The sequence below is a fragment of the Notothenia rossii genome (genome assembly GCF_949606895.1).
Source record: "Notothenia rossii genome assembly, chromosome: 3".
Lineage (NCBI taxonomy): Eukaryota > Metazoa > Chordata > Actinopteri > Perciformes > Nototheniidae > Notothenia > Notothenia rossii.
This window is the reverse complement of record NC_136901.1, coordinates 77,456,866-77,477,873: the sequence shown is the minus strand read 5'-3', so window position 1 is coordinate 77,477,873 and position 21,008 is coordinate 77,456,866. Positions and strand designations below refer to the sequence as shown.

Below are 21,008 nucleotides of genomic sequence, written 5' to 3'. Positions count from 1 at the left end.
GTGTCTTTTGTTCCCAATTTAGAAGCTTGACGCTGTTTATTGTTAATTTTTGATGCTTCATTTGATATTCTGCTCACTTTCCTTTCTGACATGCAGAGAAAACATCTTTATCAAAGTGTCAGTTGTATGGCTTGTGTTGTCAGGATGTCAGGTTTGCCCTATTCTCTACAGTTCTGGGGAGAGGGTGTGTGCTCTGCAGTCGGTTTGTTGGCGTACCCAGCGTTTATGTGCTCGACAAACTCTGCGTATGAGGAAGGAATCAATATGTATCCTAAATCTCAAGTCAAACATAACAAAAAATACATTTTAAACCTCAAAATGTATGAGGGTGTCCATTTTGAACTCTTGACTGGAAAGATCCCACTGCAGTTTCCTTTGTTTGCTTCACATATCCATTCCTATAGTAAATCCTCTGCAGAGTTACAATCAGACAGTGATGTGAAATTTTCTTTTGTCTTTGCAGGAGGCCTGTCAACTCGGCACGATAACCTCTGTGAATGTAAGTCTGTTCTCTGCTCCTTCTTGCATGTGCAGTTACATCATTAAAATGTCTATTTGCTTTCTTTTTTCACACGTTACCGCTTAAACAAATCGGCATGTCTCCCCTATACTATTTCTTGCAGGAATATACATAATTGTTTCCATTTGAAAACCACAGTTAGAGTTTAATGTTGTAACTTCAGTTGAAAGGTTCTGTGGGTTAAAAAGAGAGAAACCATAAAAGGCATGAAACACTTGTAGAAAACCATTTTTAAGATAAGCAGATAAGCAATAACTTATCTATGTATTTCTTTCATGGCATGATCTTTGATTTTTTTATAAAGCTTTTTAAATATGTGAGGTTGTGCGTGGGTTTCTGTGATCCTACATATGTACATATAACAGAAGTAGATGTTCTGCTGAGAGTAAAATGCCAATGTATTTACTCTCAATTGGATGTTTTTGCTTGTTGAGGTAAATGTTTCATCTCAGCTGAAGGGCATTTCCCAGTTCCTTTTAAAACATTAAATCCAAAGGGGTTGTGGTCAGTCCCTCCCGCTTTATTCTCTTTATCTTGCAGTTCATGTCTGCACACAGGCTCACAGTTCACCAGTCTGAGAGCAGGGCTGTCAGAGTTTCAACTCAAACATTTTAAATTCACAGAGAACGTGTACACCGCAGGTTTTGTATTTCGTACCAACTAGTTTTTGTTGAGCAGTCTCAAAGAATCATTCTAAAATGGTCAAATATTTCTTATATTACTTTAAGTGGATTTATTCAGGGATATACTTTGCATTAATACTGTCATATTTCTTGTTGCACAGAAAGATCATAGCATATGACTCATTAACAGTTACAATGTATTTAAACAAATAAATCATAGGTCAAAAATCAGCCAGTATTCTGTCTGCCCACTAGCTGCTACAATCACCTCCTTCTTGCATGTTCCCGCTAACTCATCATTTCACAAACAGTGAGATATCACCTCACACATAATAGGCCGCGCTGGAACAGCGTGTACAAAAAGGAAGGACACACCCACAAAGTGAAATCACTAACAGATTTGTGTGGATGTTGCCCGATCTTGACATCAAGCAGAAACATGTGGCACAACCCTTTGGGAGAAATACTTCGCCAATGCTGTTTTTATTATTTTTTCCTCCTTATAAGATATGTGAGACATGACAAATCACCATCTCCTCTGAAAAGATTTATGCAGGTCTAGGTGTACCCGCAAGCTGATCCTTATCTGAAATGGCAGAGCCAATCTCCCCTGATTCACTCCTAAGTGGTCCCTGTTTATCACTCAAAGTGAGGTGGTTGTCAGCCAAGAACTACTTCTCTGTGTAGGACTGAAATCTTTGCTGTTTCTAGAGAGCAATAGTTGGGGGGTAACGTTCATCCTAATAAAACTCAGAGTCGTGGCCTTCTAAAGGACATGGTTGTAGGCTGCTATTCCCTCTACGTCTAAATATAACAGACTTCTAATCCTGTAACGTGTGAATCCAGCCCAATCTGCCTATTGTCTGGGTGGTTACCAGAGGGAGGGTTTTGGATTGGCTGGCTTGTTATATGGTAGAACTTGGCACCCATCTCTCCTGTTCATGTTATCTCTGTGTACATACTTCTCAAGGCAGTGTTTTATCTGGCTGAACGGGCTTTGTTTGGTCTTTATCTCTTACCGCAGCTTGTCTTTGCTTTATGGATTTCTGGCAGCTTCTTTAAATAAGTGATAATGCTTCTCAAAACACTCACCTTGAGTCCTCTGTGAATGTTTGTCATGTTTGTCTTTCAACATTGATGTTTTATTCACCTTAGTCAATCCTTCTGATGGCATAAGTTGTCTTTATTCCATCCCATTTAATGGTGTTTGTTCTACTTAACATTGTAATTATATACGTCTTAGCATTGGGTTCATTTGTAAAATCAAATGCGGCTTTTCCTAACATCTTGCACCAACTTGAATGGGCTTGAATAAACAGCCGCCTAAAATGAACACACTCCCTTATGCAAAATGATTATTTCCTAATTGTCACGGACAGCTGTTTGTTCTAATAGATTCTGGATGCCATTGTTGGAGCAAGTTTCCAATAATTAGAGTCATGTGGAGAGGAAGCTTGCTTTTTGTAGAGCTGCCAACCTTCCATAAGTGGGCTCTTTCTTTTGTTGGAACCTGGACTTTTTTCGTGCATCCTCAAGTAATTGGAGAAACAGCTGCCAACGCTGTTTGAGAACAAGAGATATTTAGACTCCTTGAAAAGCGTAGGCAAACATGGCACACAGAACTATATGATTTTGCCAACAAGGTATCCTTCTCCTTTCTGTCTTAGGAAATGAATACATCCGCATGAGGAGTGGAAAAAAAGCTCTTTCATACCGAACCTTAGAAATATACCTCATCATTTGGCAGCAAAATATGCACAAACTGTGCTGGAGAAACAAGATTAATTCAAAGGAGTCCTGCATAAAATATTTGCAGATTGGTCAGAAATGTGTATGGTGCATATGAACAGATACTGTACCTCTTTGCTGTTTTATTTTCTTAATATAAACATAAATATATAAATATAAACGGCTACAAAAAGCATTTGTTTTTGAGTTGTTATCTCACACAGGTTGAAGGTTGTGTGTGTTTTTTGGTTCGTTTCTTTGACTGCATGCCCGTTTTCTCTTTATTTCTCACCTGTCTTTTACTTGGTGGCACACACTCACTCAGGCACACACACACACACACACACACACACACACACACACACACACACACACACACACACACACACACACACACACACACACACACACACACACACACACACACACACACACACACACACACACACACACACACACACACACACACACACACACACACACACACACACACACACACACACACACACACACACACACACAGTGATTTGTGGCCTCGGGACCTAGATGAATCGAGTAAATAGAATAATAAGCTAGCTGTTTCAACTTCACAGCATTGAAAACCACTCAGTTGTGCTTTCAGAGCGCTAATTGTGTGGATTTAGGTTAGTCAACCCTCTCTGATAGTTTTTAAATGAAGCTTTTTTTGTGCACTTAGTTTTTGGCAGTTTGTCCTTCATTAGTGGCAGACTTTATTTCACTCTTCTGCACTCCAATTTTCTAAGCCTTATTTAGTCTTATCAAAGAACAACAAGCGGTAAAGTATTTTCACACAGAGACATCACCTCCTCCTGAGCTTAAAGGAGGTTGTTTTAATAATGGGTTTTTTTAATTCGGGACTTGCATATTGCTCTTCTTGCTACAGCGATGAAGAAAATCAAGATAGTTATATTTGCTTTGAAAAAAAATCTCTTTTCAGTTTGAATAATGGGATATATAAAATTCACCGCAATAACCGAAGCTGAGGGCGTAATTATATTTTATGTGTTTTATGCTCCTATACAGTGTGAGGCAGTATGATGCTACTCAGGGAGTCATGTGAAGACAGGAATTTAAGCAACAGAATATATCACTATGACAATTTTACCGACATTACCTCAAAGCTATCAGATGGCCTCGCTCCTCGTTTTTTTGTCAAAGTAGAGGGAAATGATATGACAAAAACTGAAGAAAAATATGAAATCAGTGGTATCTACAGAACCCACGGTGCCTCACAAAATGAACGAGTGTAACTGTGCGGTTTGTTTTCTGGAGGAATCGCGAACATGATAGCAGACACCGCTCCCCACACAGGATTTGTTTTTCTTTTTTAAGCTCCAAAGAAAGGTCGCAACGTGAACTTCTGTAAACCACCAGAGAAATCAAAGAGGCCTGCACCTTTCAGAAGAAAATGCCCACACTCCTGTGATCCCCAAGACTTTACAAATCAAAGTCTCAGCCTCCACACACATTCCACTTATTTTGTGTCTAAACTGGGTGAGAGGGAAACTAGGACATAGTTCAACCTGTTAATACACATCCAATCTTTATCAGGATGGGAAGTTGCAATTATAAATCTTTTACTGGGTTTAATATCTGGAAAGTAATTCACTAAACTCAACAGGCCAGAAATCCATTTTGGGTTATGAGGTCACTGTTTCAATTAGTGCCCCTGGTGATAGGATGCCATTTTGCCATATTTTATAAGTAAAAGCAGTTGAAGATGATAGATGCAATGGTTGTTATCTAACAATAACCTCTGATACAATTAGGAATGGATTTCCCTTGTAAATACCATCTCACATTACTCATATAAACAAGCCTTGTTGTCACTTGTCATTATGACATTAATAATCTTTGTTTTGTCGTTGATAGTGTTCCAGGACTGTCTTTAGGAGTAAAGAGAACAGTTATAAATGATTCGTAGTTTTATACCGAGGTGCATTCTTCTCAGAAACGACAGGACTGGATTTTACATACTCTCTCTCTGGTGGCCAATACATTTGTCAGTGTTTTGTTGAGAAAAACACTTAAAGACAAGCACTATCTGAGGTCAAATCTCAAACATTGGATTGACGATGTCATTATGTTTTTACAAGGTTGGTCATTCCCTTAGCTGATATAACCCTGCAGTGAGTTACGGTTTTGAATGCCCAGGTTTTGCAATCTCAGATATTTGTGTCCTGTATCTCAATACAATTGAGAAGAAAGGAATTTCTAATGTGGCAACTTTTTTTCCATTTACCCTAAAGAATCAACGTGTATATCCAGAAAATGTCCTTGTAGCTCATAACTCACTAGAATATATGGCGATGGAACTTCTCTCTTCTGCAAACAACGTCCCTGCAAAAACTCTTTTGATAATGTTCTATAAAGTTATCAAGAACACATTGATACTTTTCAATGTCATATTTCAATGCTCTGATCACCAAGCATTTCCTCTTCATTTGACTTATGGTGGAAGCTAAATTCTCTCTCAACCTGGACATTTTATTTTATTTCCAACCTTTTTTCTTCATTGTATTACTGTACTTAGTATTTGAGTGATTACACAATCAAGGGCCCTAGAAAAAGATGTTGTTTGATAATTAGAACAATTATCTTTATGGTGTTAGTTCTTTCTAATGCTTGGGCCTTGAATAGCCGACTATAGGCGTGACCTTCAGAATAACAGCTCCCCATTGGCTGGAGCCGAACGTCAGCTATTCCTTTTTCACTCCACAAACTTGTCATGTAATGATTTGTAATGTGTATTGCACTCTTAGCTACACTACGCTGTTTTATTTCCTATTTTTGTACATCTTTTGCACATTTTACACAGGGGTCTCTAACAGAACATTTCTGTTTGTTGGTTTGCTCCAGACTCAGCGCCGCGTGACGTTCCATCTTCCAGACGGTTCCCAGGAGAGCTGCAGTGACAGCGGGCTGGGAGACCCGGAGCCAAGCAGCACGGCCAGCACCACCCAGCCCCTTCCCCTCAGCTTCCCCCAGGAGGAGTACTATGAGCAAACATCACCGAACAGCCGCACCGAGGGAGATGGAAACTCAGACCCTGAATCTAGTGAGTACTTTTTAATTTTTACTCAGACAGCAGGTGCATTATGATATTTAGTTTTTCTCATTTTTTCTAAATGTTCCGTTATTTATTTTGGCTGTTTCAACATAATGTTATTTACAAGTGGCCATCTGTGTTGTTATGCAGTAAAATAATGTCAAGGGATTACAGCTGTGTTAGTCATAGGAACATGACTTCCTTCCAAACTTTTAACAAGATACAATTTCAGTAAAAAACATATACAATCTACTTACACATAAATATGTCTGCTACACATAATGCTCCTGTGAGGTCATTATTTAGATAAGTGGTACAACAGTTTTGTTGAGTTCTACTTATTAAGATTTAAAACCAAAAACCCCTCTCATTCGTATTAGAAATGCAAATAAATTGGATTGAATCAAAACAAGCTGCAAATCTGTTGTCATGGGAGTGCACAAATAATATTAAGGGTGTAACTTGCACAACGGTGCATTTAATATCGACCATTTATTTTGCAAAAATGTATTTTTCAAATGTTGTAACATACTGTAAGCGATGGGGGAATTATATCTCTGAAGTTGAGACTATTTTGCTCAATTTATTCAAATGATTCAGAAGACAGCTGTCACTGTCTGGCTTACTGCCCAATGATGTTTTACATAAAAAAAAAACATTGAACGATGGGATACACGACTCTTTCCTCATACATAAACAACAATAAAAAAAAAAAATCATGGCTCAAATAACGGGCTGAGTGGAAAAATAAATGTGATTAAGACACACAACAGAGGATCCTGGGTTTTTCCACCAACCATAGTGTGGATCCAAAGCCCGTGAACCAGCAGCATGCCAATGATGCTGCTGAAATGATTTTGCTCCACCTTAACATGAACAGGTCCCCTATCACTGTCCTTGTCACATACCAACCCCCTCCATTTCAGGCTCGGTTTTCTAGTCCTGGTGGGTTAGATTTTATTTTCTGGAGGTAATCCTGCACCATATATTACAGGCTTGGTGGAGGCTCATATAGGTGTAGACCTTCACTCCTCCTGTGTGTATCATTCCTAGAAATGCATTAGCCATTGCACAGAGCTACCTGTCAACAAAAACAAGTGTGTTCTTTTCTTATTCTATCCGGCAGAGAAACCATCTACAGGACAGGTAGAAATAGATTGCTTTGCATACACCTACGTGCAGTAGCCATTGTGTCATAGTTGTAAGTGAGACAACGGCCCATGGTGCATCTGCCTCCACAGCAGCTGTGTTGACAGGTCTGGGTGTCAGTGTCAGTGTGATTGTGAATGTATTTGTTAGACAGTAGACAAGATGGGTGGCATCTTGGCAATGGATTCCTGTTCATTTACATGCAATGGTCCGCTACATATGTAATTTTTCTATTTCTGATAAGAAGATATTACAAGTTTCTCCAAGAATTCTTTTTTTTTACGACATAGCTACACACAACCAGCTGACCTCCATTCCACACACACACACCCACACACACGCACATTTGCACACCAGGCACGTGTATAAACACACATAGAAACAACTACCTAACATACATCTAATGATCAAACCTCTCCTTCCCCAGCTGTTCCCTTTAATATATTCACCACAGTGACAGAAGTGATTCATATATGTGATTCATTCACATACAGAGGCAATTGCTCATCATCTCATTAATATTCAGTGACATAAACATCTCATACTTCATAAACTTACTCAAATACTGCACTTATTACCCTTCTTCTCTCTGGGGTAATATTTGTTGAAGTGGATTAGTTTTAGATAGAAAACCATGCTAATGTTGTAAATGCATGTGTACTTATACAAATTGCTGAGTGTTTTAACAGACTAACTGAGAGAGAGTTTAATATTGGTAATTGGAAAAGTCAGTTTAGTTATTTGACCACAATCCCCCTAGTAATACTTTGTTGTAACGATATCCCACCAAATTATATTAAATGTAATTCTTACTGATAAAGCCATAAAAAGGCCTTAAGGCTTTTGAGGGTTGAGTAAACACCATAAGAAGTGATATGATTAATATTATCCCTTGTAAAATATATGTAGAAATATGCAGTGTTCATATTGCTTGAGTTTCCCGGCTGCCAAGACATACAGGAATGTAATATTTAATATTTCTATAATTTAGGTAAATTGACTTTACACCCCATATATTCTCGCCTAAAGTCAATAAAGGTCCTTCATTTGCTGTTAGATGCCACTGATTTAACACATGCTTGCACACTCTCGCACATCACTTGACTGAGTGAATGTCGCCTGGTTCATCTGGCTTCACTTTCTACTTCCAGAAGTTAAAAGATAAACCCTGACTCTGTGCTGCTCAGTTTAAAAAGAGAGATGGGTCCTGTGGATGTTGACCGTCTCAGACGACAAGTGCGTTGGTGACAGATGGCGGCCTAAGATGGATGCGATTTGGTTTTATCAATGAGCACCAGGCCGGCATGGCCATGGCAAACTCGTATTATGTCGACTGAATTTGTAAAGCAGAGAGAACTAGAAAGAGTGGAGCGGAGAGGAGATGGAAAGGCTCCAAGTGAAGAGGAAGAAATAGAGCTGAGAGATTGAAATACTTAAAAGCCATGTTGGTAGAAAGAGAATTTCAGGAGTCAAACGTGGTATTGTTTCGTAAAGGTGCCTCAGCTTGGACCAGAATGTCAACTTGCACTGAATAATTGTCCGTGCCAAAGGCAAGCCATGTGGCCTTCTTATGACAATGAATTTCTCAACTCCTCTTTAAACCTGCATCTTTATTAGACCACCCACTCTTGAAATAAAGTTCATATGACATTTTATGTTTCTATTATTTATGAGTTAGGCGGCTGTTCATTTTATGGGCTCTTGCTCCCCCCTCCAGGCTTACTTCACCACCCGCCATCAGTCTTTCTGCTGTCGCCTCCTTTGTCACACGATGTTCCGAAGGTTTTGATATTTCCTCCTCTGTCTCGACAAATAGATAAAAGCTGCAAATTAATATCATTAGCATGTGTGTTTTTATGTCCAACCCCCCTGCGTCTTACAGCTGGCTTTTACAGAACTGCACATCCAGAACAATTAAGCATGATGAATTGTACCTGTCCCTTTGGGCCAAATTGCAGCACTTCATCAACACATCAAAAACAGGAATGCATAATGATATGCGATGCATTTCTTCCCTCGAATACGAAAGAAGTTCTCTTTCAGCTGATTTTCTCTACTGACTCAGTGGGATCCTCTGCACAGTTTTAGAAAGAACCGCCTTCTAGGCATCTGCAGGACCTTTTCCTGGATTCACTAAGTGCTCGGTTTAATTGTAAAAGTAAAAGCAAGAAGTTGCTAAAAATATCATTTCCGCCCCATGTTGGCTCACAAACTCCTCCTCTGGATTTTAGTTTGTTGTATCAGTGGCCTTGTTCTGATCCGTGCGACTGCACTTGTGATCACTTAAGGTTTGCAATTGCATTATTAAATCCTGTGTTTTTATTTTGATGTTATTATATTTTTTTCAATCTGTTCTTGACCTTATGAAGTCCTGAAAAGCATTATTTGTGCATGATGGGAATCATCATGTCATGAACGGCAAACAGAACTAAGCCCTCAGACAAAGTGCAGCAAAGTGGGAGCAAATCCCTGAGTCTAAATCCTTCACATTTTTCAAACAATACACAATTTTGTTCTCTGGGCGATTTGTAATATACTTATTTCTTTCTCCTGTTGTCAGAGCTGAGGGATTTAAGAGCTTGTGATTTCCCCCACTTACAAGCAGCTCACTACAGGCAGTTTTGAAGCACTGCATTAGTCTCCAGAAGAAACATGAAAAAGCTGTACAATATAATGCCCTATCTTAATCTGTGGCATATGGCTTTGAAATGACCAGCTTACACCTTGTCTGTCTAAGATCTAAATCTGCTATTAAAATAAGCCAATCCGTTTTAAACACTGCAAGTATAATAAGATTACAGTTTTAAATGTGCTCCACAGTGTATTATAAAAGAAAAAATGTTTAACAACAAGGAATCACTTCATCAAATAACTAGATATTAATCAAATATGTTGTTTGATTTTTAAATGACATTTAACATTGTTCAAATTAGTTTTTAAGGCTTTAAAAGTAAACTATGTATAATTCATAATGCCTGCAGACAAATAATCTGATTAAAGGCTTTCTGAGTTCATACTTTATGGGGTTCCCAACTCTTTGATTTCTGTACATCCAACATTTTCATAAAAGCTCTCAGACTGAGTTTCCAGTTGACTGATTTATAACTGCACGTTTTCACTTATGTTGGAAAAGGCCACTTGACTTCATCTAGTGTACAGGGACTACTTGAAGTTGTAATACTTCTCAAACACTGACTCTACCCAGTATGTCTGGCTGCCAATACCAGTGCTAAGATTGGAATTCAATCTGCCTGTGAATAAAGTGATTTCATGAGGAGTCCTAAAAGAAGTTGCATGGTGTTGGTTGGAACTCTTAGACAAAGCGGGACCAACCATCTTGCAAAATTGAAGCGCTACATGTTGTCATACGATGCAATAGTTTAGCAAATCATTATGTGACGGCAACGAAGCACGCCATCGTCTTCAGTAGAGTTAGCTGCATTAATTATTCATATGAGTCCAATCTCAGTTTCACTTTGAGGGTTCTCATATGCAATTAGAAGTAATGAATGTGCTTCTTAATTACATTCATTTGTGCAAATTTCCATTCCCCATTGAATTTTTCTGTGGAAACATTGTGACACTGACCAATGGCATATCATTTGCAATGTGACTAAATCCATTCAGCATAGAACAATTAGCTGTAATTAGTGTTACAATGTCATCAACGACCAGGGGGAAAGGCTGACATGCAAAGGCGAAGAGGACCCTTGTTCAGAGAGTTTAAAGTCCAGCATTGTAGGAGTTTACTGATAATTGGCTGACAACAGGTCAAAAAGAGGATGAACTGTGAGACTGCAAGGCTTGACTTTTTTTCTAACTAATTTTTTTGTTCATGTTAAGTTGGCTGAGCAGGCATTCTCTTTGATATTAATGGCCTTCTACACATTTACACACTTAGCACAACCTTTTACTCCTGCCAGACCATCTCGTCATCTGCTGCTGACAAATGAGCAGCTTCACTAAAGTAATTAAGAATGAAGTACGCTGCTTAAGGGTCGCTGGTGGTTGTTGAGAGATGGGAGGGAGCATTTCTCATTCATTTCACATCATGACCTTACAAATTGTCATGTTATCAGAGATATGCTGGCTGTGGCGTGTATATTTTATTCATGCCTCACATAAAATGGTAATGCAGCCTATTCCTCTTTTTGCAGTTATTACACAATCTACAAGATAACTTTTTCCAACTCCTTTTTTTTCACATCATTTGCAGTTTGCTTCTCGCTATATATTCTCCTGCATATAAATAAATAAAAGCCTTTGTGCCTTCTGGCTCCCAGAACTGTTTACAGCTGCCCCAGTGGGCCTGCAACCGATCTAAATGAAGCAACAGTGAGTATTAACCTACATAGATTGGACCTTTCCTTTTAAGATGATTTAGAATGTTTTTCCTCTCTCTTTGTTTTGACCGCTGGGGGTCTAGCGCTGAGTCAGAAGGGGATTTAGATGGACTCATCTGTATCCTTCTCAACTGATTGGGATTTGGTGGAAGTGCTCTGTTCTCAGAGGTGAGCTGGAGGGGAACCCTTGTTTTATCTGGTTCAAATGCCACACCAGTTGTCTCAGAGAGACAGACGAGCTATTGATCTGAAGGAGTCAACTCGGCTCGAATAAATCTCTCTCCACCCTCCTTCAAAGGACTGAGAAGTGTCATGTAAGAAACCTCCTTTTCCAGAGTATTAGACCTCTTCTCTGTTGTCCTGCCAAAGTCCTCTGTGAAGTTGAGACAGGGGCTTTGCGGTACAAACATCTAGATCTATACAGAACATGCTGGGAAAATATGTTACATTTTGGGAGTAAGGCATTCACAGTTTCAATATTGTAAGTGCTTAATTTCAAAACCTGAAAAATAACTCATATAATACAAGTTTAATGATGACATGATGAGTGTTTAGAGCTGACTTAAAGTGCACCTATCATGCTATTTTTAGGCAATTTCATAGGTCTCAGATATATAAAAATATATAAAAAACATGTCTATGAAGTGTTTTGCTCAAAATACCAAACAGATCACCAATTCTAGCCATGCCTCATATCCCTCTATTTCACTTCCTGTTTCAAAAGTACTGATTTTGGGTATAAAGCTTTAAAAAAAAAAAAATGATTAAAAAAAGGAGGGGGCGGAGCCATGGATGTATAATAAGAACTGGGGCGGAGCCTCCTATGAGAGTTGCTCATTGGCGCATGAAGACAAAATGGCCCAACTTTTGAGAGAGCGAAAGGTCACGAAAGTATTCATATAATCATATAATCCGTTCTTATTGTGCATCCAAGGTAAAACTCATGTAGTACTGAACGTGCCGGGCGGTGCGGCCCCGTGGGTTAGATCCGCGTTCATAATGCAGAGGAAAATAACTCTCAGAATAGCGTTATTAGCAAATTTAACAACTTGAGGACCAAATGTTTTTAATAAGGGCTATACAAATGTTCATACTGAGTAGTTTATTTAGTTTCAAAAAAATTATCCAACGATTTACACACGTCTCTTTCCAAAGGTTTGTCAATGGGAAAAAGTATTTCCGGGCCCAGCGACTGATACGGAAGTGTAGTGCCGCCGTTTACCACAACGGATATTTTCCTCAGTCAGGTGCACTTCCTGGGGGCTTGGGCTGAGCTCATGCGGGACCCGGCAGCTACTGTCTAAACTAAATACTCCTGTGGTGAAACTCCATATCATGGATTATCAAGGATTATTTTTGAAACAGTATGGAGCTCAAAGGCTTTCTCTCTTGCCGGTTATACCACAAGGTGAGTTCCTCTTATTTCCTGCTTCTTCACACACATGCTCTCCAGTACAGGTTAGCTATGATTGTTAGCCATGCTAATGTAAACATGCACCGACCATATTACGTCCAAAACAGTCGGGCATTGTTTCTGATAGCAACTTTCTGATAGTGCCGTGGGTCCACATTTCGGATATTACGTCACATCGGACGCAAATCTGGATCAGCTCCGTTGTACCCCCGTTTTTAGAGATTTGGGTACGGAGGAAAAGAGAAAGGTTTTTATTTTCTGACGCTGCATGAGTTCCCCGACACACCAGGGAAACATATTTATGTATAAAATACATAAAAAAGTGCATTTTGTATGATACTGTAGGTCCCCTTTAAAATCGAATTGACACAGACGTGACAGTGATTAGAGTGAAAACAGGTCTCTTAGTTGACGAGACATTATGAGTGACACACACTTACTGTAGGTTTTACCGTAATTGTTTTTAAACAGACATCTACAAATTTGGCTGTTTTAATTAACATCTCTTTATTTTGTTATTTCATTCAAATGTTTTAGTAGGTTAATGAACGTTTAAAACTAGAAACAGATTGGTTGCTGCTAAAGCATCAATTATTACTTTGATGCAACATTTGGTAATGCCCTGAGAGGTGTGATTTAAATATTCAGCTTCATTCAGCTAGATTTTTAGGAGAGAACACAAAAGTTGCTGCTCACTGAGGAGCCCTGTGACTTGAGTGGGCTTTTCCAAGATCTGCACAATTAAATTACACATTCCAAAGTTGTTAACATGTTCAGTAGGTTTGGTGTCTGGTTTGGGAAGGGATCAATAGCTGCCAAGTTTCATCTTGTCTCTGGACAATGTATTCTGAACTCGGCAGGGATAGCAGAGACTTCAAACAAGGATGTAGGCTCAAAGGCCCAGCAAGCAATTCACTTTGTTCCATTTCACTGACTCTGTGATTCCTAAACCACAATATGGTTCAACTGCTTATTAAACTTGTGAAACGCTAGGTTCAAGAGTGGTGAACTTATTTTGTTTTGTATTCCATGCAGCTGATAGAACATCAGTTACATCATTAAAAACAATACCAACCATCTGTAAGGAAACATTGGCAAGACATTTATTGGGTGCTTGTAGTGTTTTTGGCAAATCATGCAAAATGAGAAGTTGTATTCAATATTTGTATCCTTTTTTAATTTAATCTGGTTGAAGTCATGCAGGCAGAAAACTGTAATAAGTCAGAGGTTCTCAGCTCATTTTTAAATCACTTGAACTTTGAAGAAATCCCACCACAGATCTGGACACCACAAACCTTCCAACACTTCTGAAGAACCACGCTGTCCTTTCAGTGCAATGAGCCGAGGTTATACCTGTCTGAAAGAGCAAAAACTCTCACTCTCACCCTCAGAAGCAGGAGGAAACATGGGAAGCTATCAAATATAGATGTGCTAATGTTTTATTCAAGGCCATTTGTTATAGATAGCTTTTTACAAAAATCCCAACTTCTTTTCATTTTTAGCTTGAGAGCTTGTGTTTGCATTAACATTTTGCACTGCAATTGAACTGCTCCTGTCCCTCCCAACAACCCCTGCTCACACAAAATCCACTAAAACACATACACACACTGGACAGTATACCTGAAGTACACGCAGGCCAATTCCCTGTTCAAAATAGAATCCAAAGCATTGCTCCATGCCCCACTTCATTTCCAGTGCCTTAAAACAATAAACCCATGTCCTTCAAATGGGGATGAATTTTTTCTTTTTTAATATAACTGAAAATTGTAACATGTTTTCTTACGACAAAGTATAAACACAATATATCCTAATCTGAGATTTTATGTTATATAAAATTCTATCATGAGGTCCGAGGTCAGCCTGATTCGTATTTCATCAAAGCCATTATGCTCCAGCTTGGAGGTGTTGAATTTCCGTATAACCGGTGGAATGGTTTGTTGTCAACAACTGCGTTAGAGGAAGTGTATCTCTCTCTCCCTCCTTCTTTGTCTCCCCCCAACAAGCTCCATCCCCCCACCATCCCTCTTACCCCTTTTAAGATATAGCGCTACAAACAGATTAAAATGCATGGTCTCATCCCTTTCTCATTTTTCACATGGAGTCGGTATCAAGGATAAGGATGGCCTCTACTCAGAAGGACTTATTGACCAAAATAACTGTGCATCAATATGTCTCCTGAAGGCTGAGCAGACCACAGCATCACAGGGGTTGTATTTTCACCAACCCTCTCAGCCTTTAATGTTATTGACCTGGGTTGTCTTGATATGCTGGAGAACTACATGCCAGGCTAAAAACATAGAGAATGGCTAAGCCATTTTAAAGCTTCATTTTCCTAAAAAGGACACATTTATTGATGCATCAGAGCAAAAATGAATGTTACAAGCATGCTGACGGATGAGAAACAGGGAACAAAACAAGTGAGATTTGCTTAGAGAACGGCATTCTGTGACCAATATAAAATTACATTGCTGCTTTTCCCTGGCTTATTTTTACAATAAGAATTCCCTATGAGATAAACTGCAGTTTTGATGAGATTCAATTTACAGTGATAGCTGCAGTATTGCTGCAATGACATCAATGATATGATGACAGACGGCTACAACTATGATGCCATCTGTCTATATTTCACGTATTAACATATTTCTAGTAAAATGTCTCATTCACGGGCGATGCAATATTTTCCTGTGAAAGCATTAATTTCAGAAGCACGGGAATAGAATTGCAATAAATTGGACTCGCACACACGCACACACGCACACGCGCACGCACACACGCACACACACACACACACACACACACACACACACACACACACACACACACACACACACACACACACTCCAATTCTGATGAAGTTACGAGCAGTTCATTCAATTGGCTGGTATATAATAAAGCATGCAGGTTACAGTGTGTTTAATCTGCATCCTGAGATAGCGCAGGGATTTAATCCGGGTATTGAATGCACATCCATGAATGGGATTTCTCCAAACGGTCTCTGTATAGGGCCCTATCCCCACTAGATCAATGCATACACTGACTGGTTGATAAATTGGTATTCACGGACAAATGGATCACTTCAGAGACCACTCACAGGCTAGTAAGTCTGACAAATGGAGTGAGAGTATGGCAAAGAAAAGAAGGAGTTGAACTCAATGAGAGCTTAAACAAAGCACTTTTTAAGATGTGATATGCTGAGCGAGTAGATTTCAGGTATGCCCCGCAGGATATTTCTGACCTACCAGAAAATAACATGGGGCCTTCGAGGGACCTGACTCTGAACACACAAACCCTCTTGATATGAGCCCACTGTGGTCAAGTTTCAGGGCGCTTCTGCCTGGATTCAAGTTTCGGCATCTGTGAGAACCTCAAGGCAATGTAGCGCTTGTGAGGTCAGTCAGCTGTCTGACTTGCCATGCAGAAGCAGAAACAGAACTGGTGCTCGAGCATCGCCAGAAGCTCTTGCGACGCAGGCACACAGACTATGTCCCTTTGTCCCCATTTCCCCCAGACACCTTCGTGATTGCATTGATTTGTCCTGATTCCATTTAGCCAGGGGTCCCTCTGGATTTCAAGTGTCAAACATCTGTCATACAGAGACTCCCTCATGCAGACTAATTCAGCAGCCTCACCAGAGCTAAATCCTCCTGGAACCGATTGTTAGCATAAAACAAGAATTGGATTTAGAAAAAGAAGATGGCATATTTCCAATCTTGCAGGGGAAATACTTTTCAAGGTTCTGAAAATATATTGTTAAAATCTTTTTTTCTAAAACAGGGGATGGCTTCACAGACATATCTGGATATTGGTGTATCGCTTGGTGTTCATTTTAAATAGAAAGGGAAATAAATACAGGCGGAGAGAGCTCAAAGTGTTAGCAGAAAATAGACTGGAACGTCTCCTGAAGCCAGTAACATGAAGCAGCGGCAGCAAAATCTTTGTTATGATAAAATCAGGGACCTCTGCAAGCGTGCCCTTGATTCTACAGTTGGCTTAACTCGGCAGGTCACCAAGGGGAAGCAGATGTTGTCTCGAGGCATGTCCCACTGCCTCGGCAAGGGCTCAGGCTGGTGTTTCTGAGAATACAGGTGCAGAGGGGATGGTGGACGGGGGGGTTGAGGGGTTGGAGGGGCATTAAGCCGTCGCTCAGCCGCCACAGGCCAGCTCTAGGCATGTTGGATTGAGCAGATATGCTCATTTTGATCCACTGAGGTATAATAATTGATGATCAACCCTGCTGTCGCATCTGGGAGTCACTGGTCCATGCCATAATACACCCTTAATGCAACACATGGTGGTGTGGACAGAGGTGCCATGGGGCCTCATGCTGGCTTGTATTTCATGCTATGAAGGATGATTGAAGCAGCAGGCCCATATAACACACCATAGAAAACCGTCATCTCAGCTGCACCTTAACTTCTTATGCATGTTGAATGCACACCTGGAATCATCCCTTAAGGAAGTGATTACTGAAAGGTCTCTTAAAATGTTGTTTCCTTGAAGATTTGTTAAACTTGTCATTATTATTATGACCGTCCAAACAGGGAAAGCAAAAACAATTAATGTTCAAGATGAAGCAAAGTAGATAACAAATGTCTATCAGGGACTGTTTTAGTCTTATAGTAAAAACAAATAAAATGCAGTTCAGTGTTGACACTATTTTACTAAATAAAGTGGACCACACATATTCAGAATGTGTGTTCTGTTAAAAGGAACACTAATTGTTTCTTAATTGTTCATTTTAATTAATCTGCTGAGAATAAAAGAGAAATGGTTGCAAGGAATGTTTCCCTTTTAAAATCCAACTTCTTCATACTTTAAGCTTTAAACCTGACCTATTTTCCCTTTCCCTTTTGTTTATCTGCACTTGTTCTAAAACATTTCTTTTTTAAAATCCTATTTTGTGTTTGGTAACTTGATTAATCACTATTATTTTTCACAGATGCTCAGCGCAGAGACTTCAAGCACCAGGCAAACAAAGAAAACAGGCATAAACAAGCAAATACATACACATGCACCTTGATCTGCATCTGGGTGAACAAACCTCCCACGTTGTACAACTAAGGAGCACAAAACACTACCATTGACAACCTAAGGGTCTTTGAAAGCCTCCACTCACTGATCCTTGTTCAGCATGGTTCTCCTGCTGAAGGAGATCAAACACAAACACAGCAGCCCAACACAAGTACATTCCAAATCTAAAAAAGAAATGTCTAAAAAACAGGTCTTGCTTAGAATCACTGCCTTTTTCCAAAATGAATGCAAAGTGATGGAAAAAGTTTGGGTTTCAGGGTAATTCTCTAAAGGATCAATAGACTTCCATTATCCTGGCCAAACTGAGCAACATTTCAACCACTGAGCGGCTTTGTCTGGTCAAAAAAAAAAGAGCTCTGTTCTGTGTTTGTTGTCATTGTTGGTCGTCAGTGATCCGATCACATTTTAATCACACTATTCAGCCTCATTGATTTCAGTTTACCACAGATTGTGTTGAATGAAATATTGTTTTTCTTTTCTGCATCAGTGGCAATTACCCAACAATGAGAGCTCGATATCACAGTGTATTAAAAGGCATGGTGTTTGTGAAATACTGGCTTTGGGCTACTTGTCAGCAGCTGACAGGATTTGAATATAACAGGCATACAGTACCTTCATACATATTCACATGTGCGGCAGCACTTCCCTGTGTGATCTCGAGCAGGCGCTCATTTACTTTAATATACGTAAACACCCACGCGTCCACTGCTCGCGCTGCACATTAATGCAGAGAGAAAGATGAGCATAGTCATCAGAGGAAGGGAATGGATGCCTTTTCTTAAGCTATTTTTTTCGTTGATTGCTCAAAGTGGACGCATTATTACTGCTTTTTATCTTCACGGAAACACAAAAGAGATAATATATTGGACACATTAGGTGCATTTCTAGTCAGTGTTGAATACCATGTGTTGTCATTGAAATCCAGAAAGTGATGAAGTTTATATATTTTAAAGATTTATTTTAATTGTGAAACACCTTCAAAATATATTGTATATGCAATATATCATACGTAACAATATAAAATATTTATGCAATGAGAACGATCAAACTTTTGTATTATGTTTATTGTCGTATAACATCACACATTGAGGACCTATCAAGTTTTCCTCATTTTCAACAAGGCATTTCTCGTACTATTGTTATGCTATAATTTATTAATGTTAATTTTTCCAAAAATGAAAAATGTGCATGCTTCCAAAGAACCCTGGCAAAATCCATCTGTCTTACCTTGGAGCATCTGCCATAGCTTACAGGGCTGTCCACCTCACGAGTTACAGAGACTTAGGGACATCTGTCCCAACAGATAGAAATTCAGGATAGGGCCATCCATTCTGTTAACGCTCCACTGAACTCTGTGTTATGTTCACCATAATTTGCTTTTGGTTGCTACAGCATCCCGGAATATTGCTTTGCAGCAGCTCAGACAAAGTCGGCCGGTTGTAATGTGTCCCTTTTCGGCCATTCTGAAAGTAGATAATTTGATAAACCCCCGGACGTAATGGCTAAGCTGCATCCTGATAAATATGGGTAATATGACAGGGGAAAAAGGATTTCCATAACAATTTCTGAAGAGAAGTTTGGCTATTGGGATGATTTCATTTTTTCCAGAGAAAGCACATGTAATCTGATGGGAATGTATTTTGGTAGCATTCAGTGCAACATTTAAAGACTTGTTTAGTTACAGGAATTGATGCCTATATTGTCTGTTTTTTTCTGTTGTTGTTTGTAAATATTGTATTTTGATTTTTTCCGACAACAGTTCCTTTCAAATAGTTTCTGGAGTTTAAGATCCCGATGCCATGTTCCATTGGGGGAAACAAAATGTAGGATTACAAATATAAAGTGATACACTTTTTCCTGTCTAGTGTTATAGCACCACATGCTCTTTCACTTCTCCAAGGCAAGAACATTCTCCACGCACACATATTATTCATAATACCCTCTTATATATCTCCTGAAAACACAAATCAGAATAAAGTTATTGAAACTCACCATGCAGTGACCCAAAGGCTCAGGCAGCCAGTCCTCCCTCTCTCATCTTGCTTTCTCTCAATCTTCTGAGGGTTAACGCGTCAGCTATTTCTCATATGGTAAAATATGCAATCTGTGCCTGCCAGTCTATGAGCGAGTTTCGGGTTAATCCTCATGAATACGTGACTTTGTCTGCATGAATAAATAAAAACCTGCTCACTGGGTAATTGAGGTGCGTGGCACTAACAAACGAGGACACAATTTGTAAAATGGGATTTTTTTTTTCCCCAGCATGAACTGGACCCACGGTGTTTTATGTCACATTAAAGCGCTGACCAAAATCAAATTGAAACACTATATAAAGTGGATATGACATTGAAATATTGAATCCTCCCTGTGGATTCTGGAAAAGTTCTATCAATCGTTCTCTCATTTTATCATTTGCTCCAATTTTGTAGAAGCTCATTTGTAAAAACATCACACAGTGCTGATTTCTAGTGGTGTGCCTGGCGCCCGCAAATATTAAAAAAGCCATGGTTTTTTAGGGATTTAATATGAAGAGTTGACAGTTTATGAAATCATCATCGAGTAGCGTGATTCTGTACATATGTTTGGGTCAAAATCAATACATTATGTAGAATATATTGATAGGCACTACATTATATTTATCATGAGCTCAAATGTAATGTTGATTGGCTTCTGAAATATACAAAGGCAATATAGAAAATGTCATTGCAGTTAGGGAGACAGGGAAAGACAGAGCGATAGGCGACAGAGACTGAGTCGAGGTCACCTATGATTCAACACGGCTGGTTTGCTCTTTAGAAAGTGTCCCATTTTCTATTTAGAGTGGTCCCAATTATGGTCAATTTGGTGTTGTGTGCGTAAGGGATTCCATATGTTTATGTTGATCCCCTTTTTCTAGAAAAAAAAAAGGCTGTCTAGCTAAAGGAGGTTTTGTGACAGAGCACTTTGCAATTTCCCACAGAAGCGCCCCTGGTAATTGAGCCAAAAGCCCAAAAAGGTTTCAACATGTCACTAGGAATCTCAGCAGCCAAGTTACACAAATATTTATAGACGGGAATATTGTCGGCTAATTTAAAGCAATTATCAGACCTTCACAATCATTTGGAAAATATAGAACATTTAGACATATGAA

The 21,008-nt window shown here is 39.3% G+C and overlaps 1 protein-coding gene across 1 annotated transcript in view; it reads left to right on the top strand.

The window, feature by feature from the left end:
* Window positions 1–21,008, top strand: part of pcdh11 (protocadherin 11) — a 125,568-nt gene that overhangs the window by 69,890 nt on the left and 34,670 nt on the right. Inside the window, exons 5-6 of the mRNA XM_079667879.1 lie at window positions 464–499; window positions 5,752–5,950. Of these exons, the coding sequence (XP_079524005.1) occupies window positions 464–499; window positions 5,752–5,950 (235 nt within the window). The remainder of the gene's footprint in view (window positions 1–463; window positions 500–5,751; window positions 5,951–21,008) is intronic.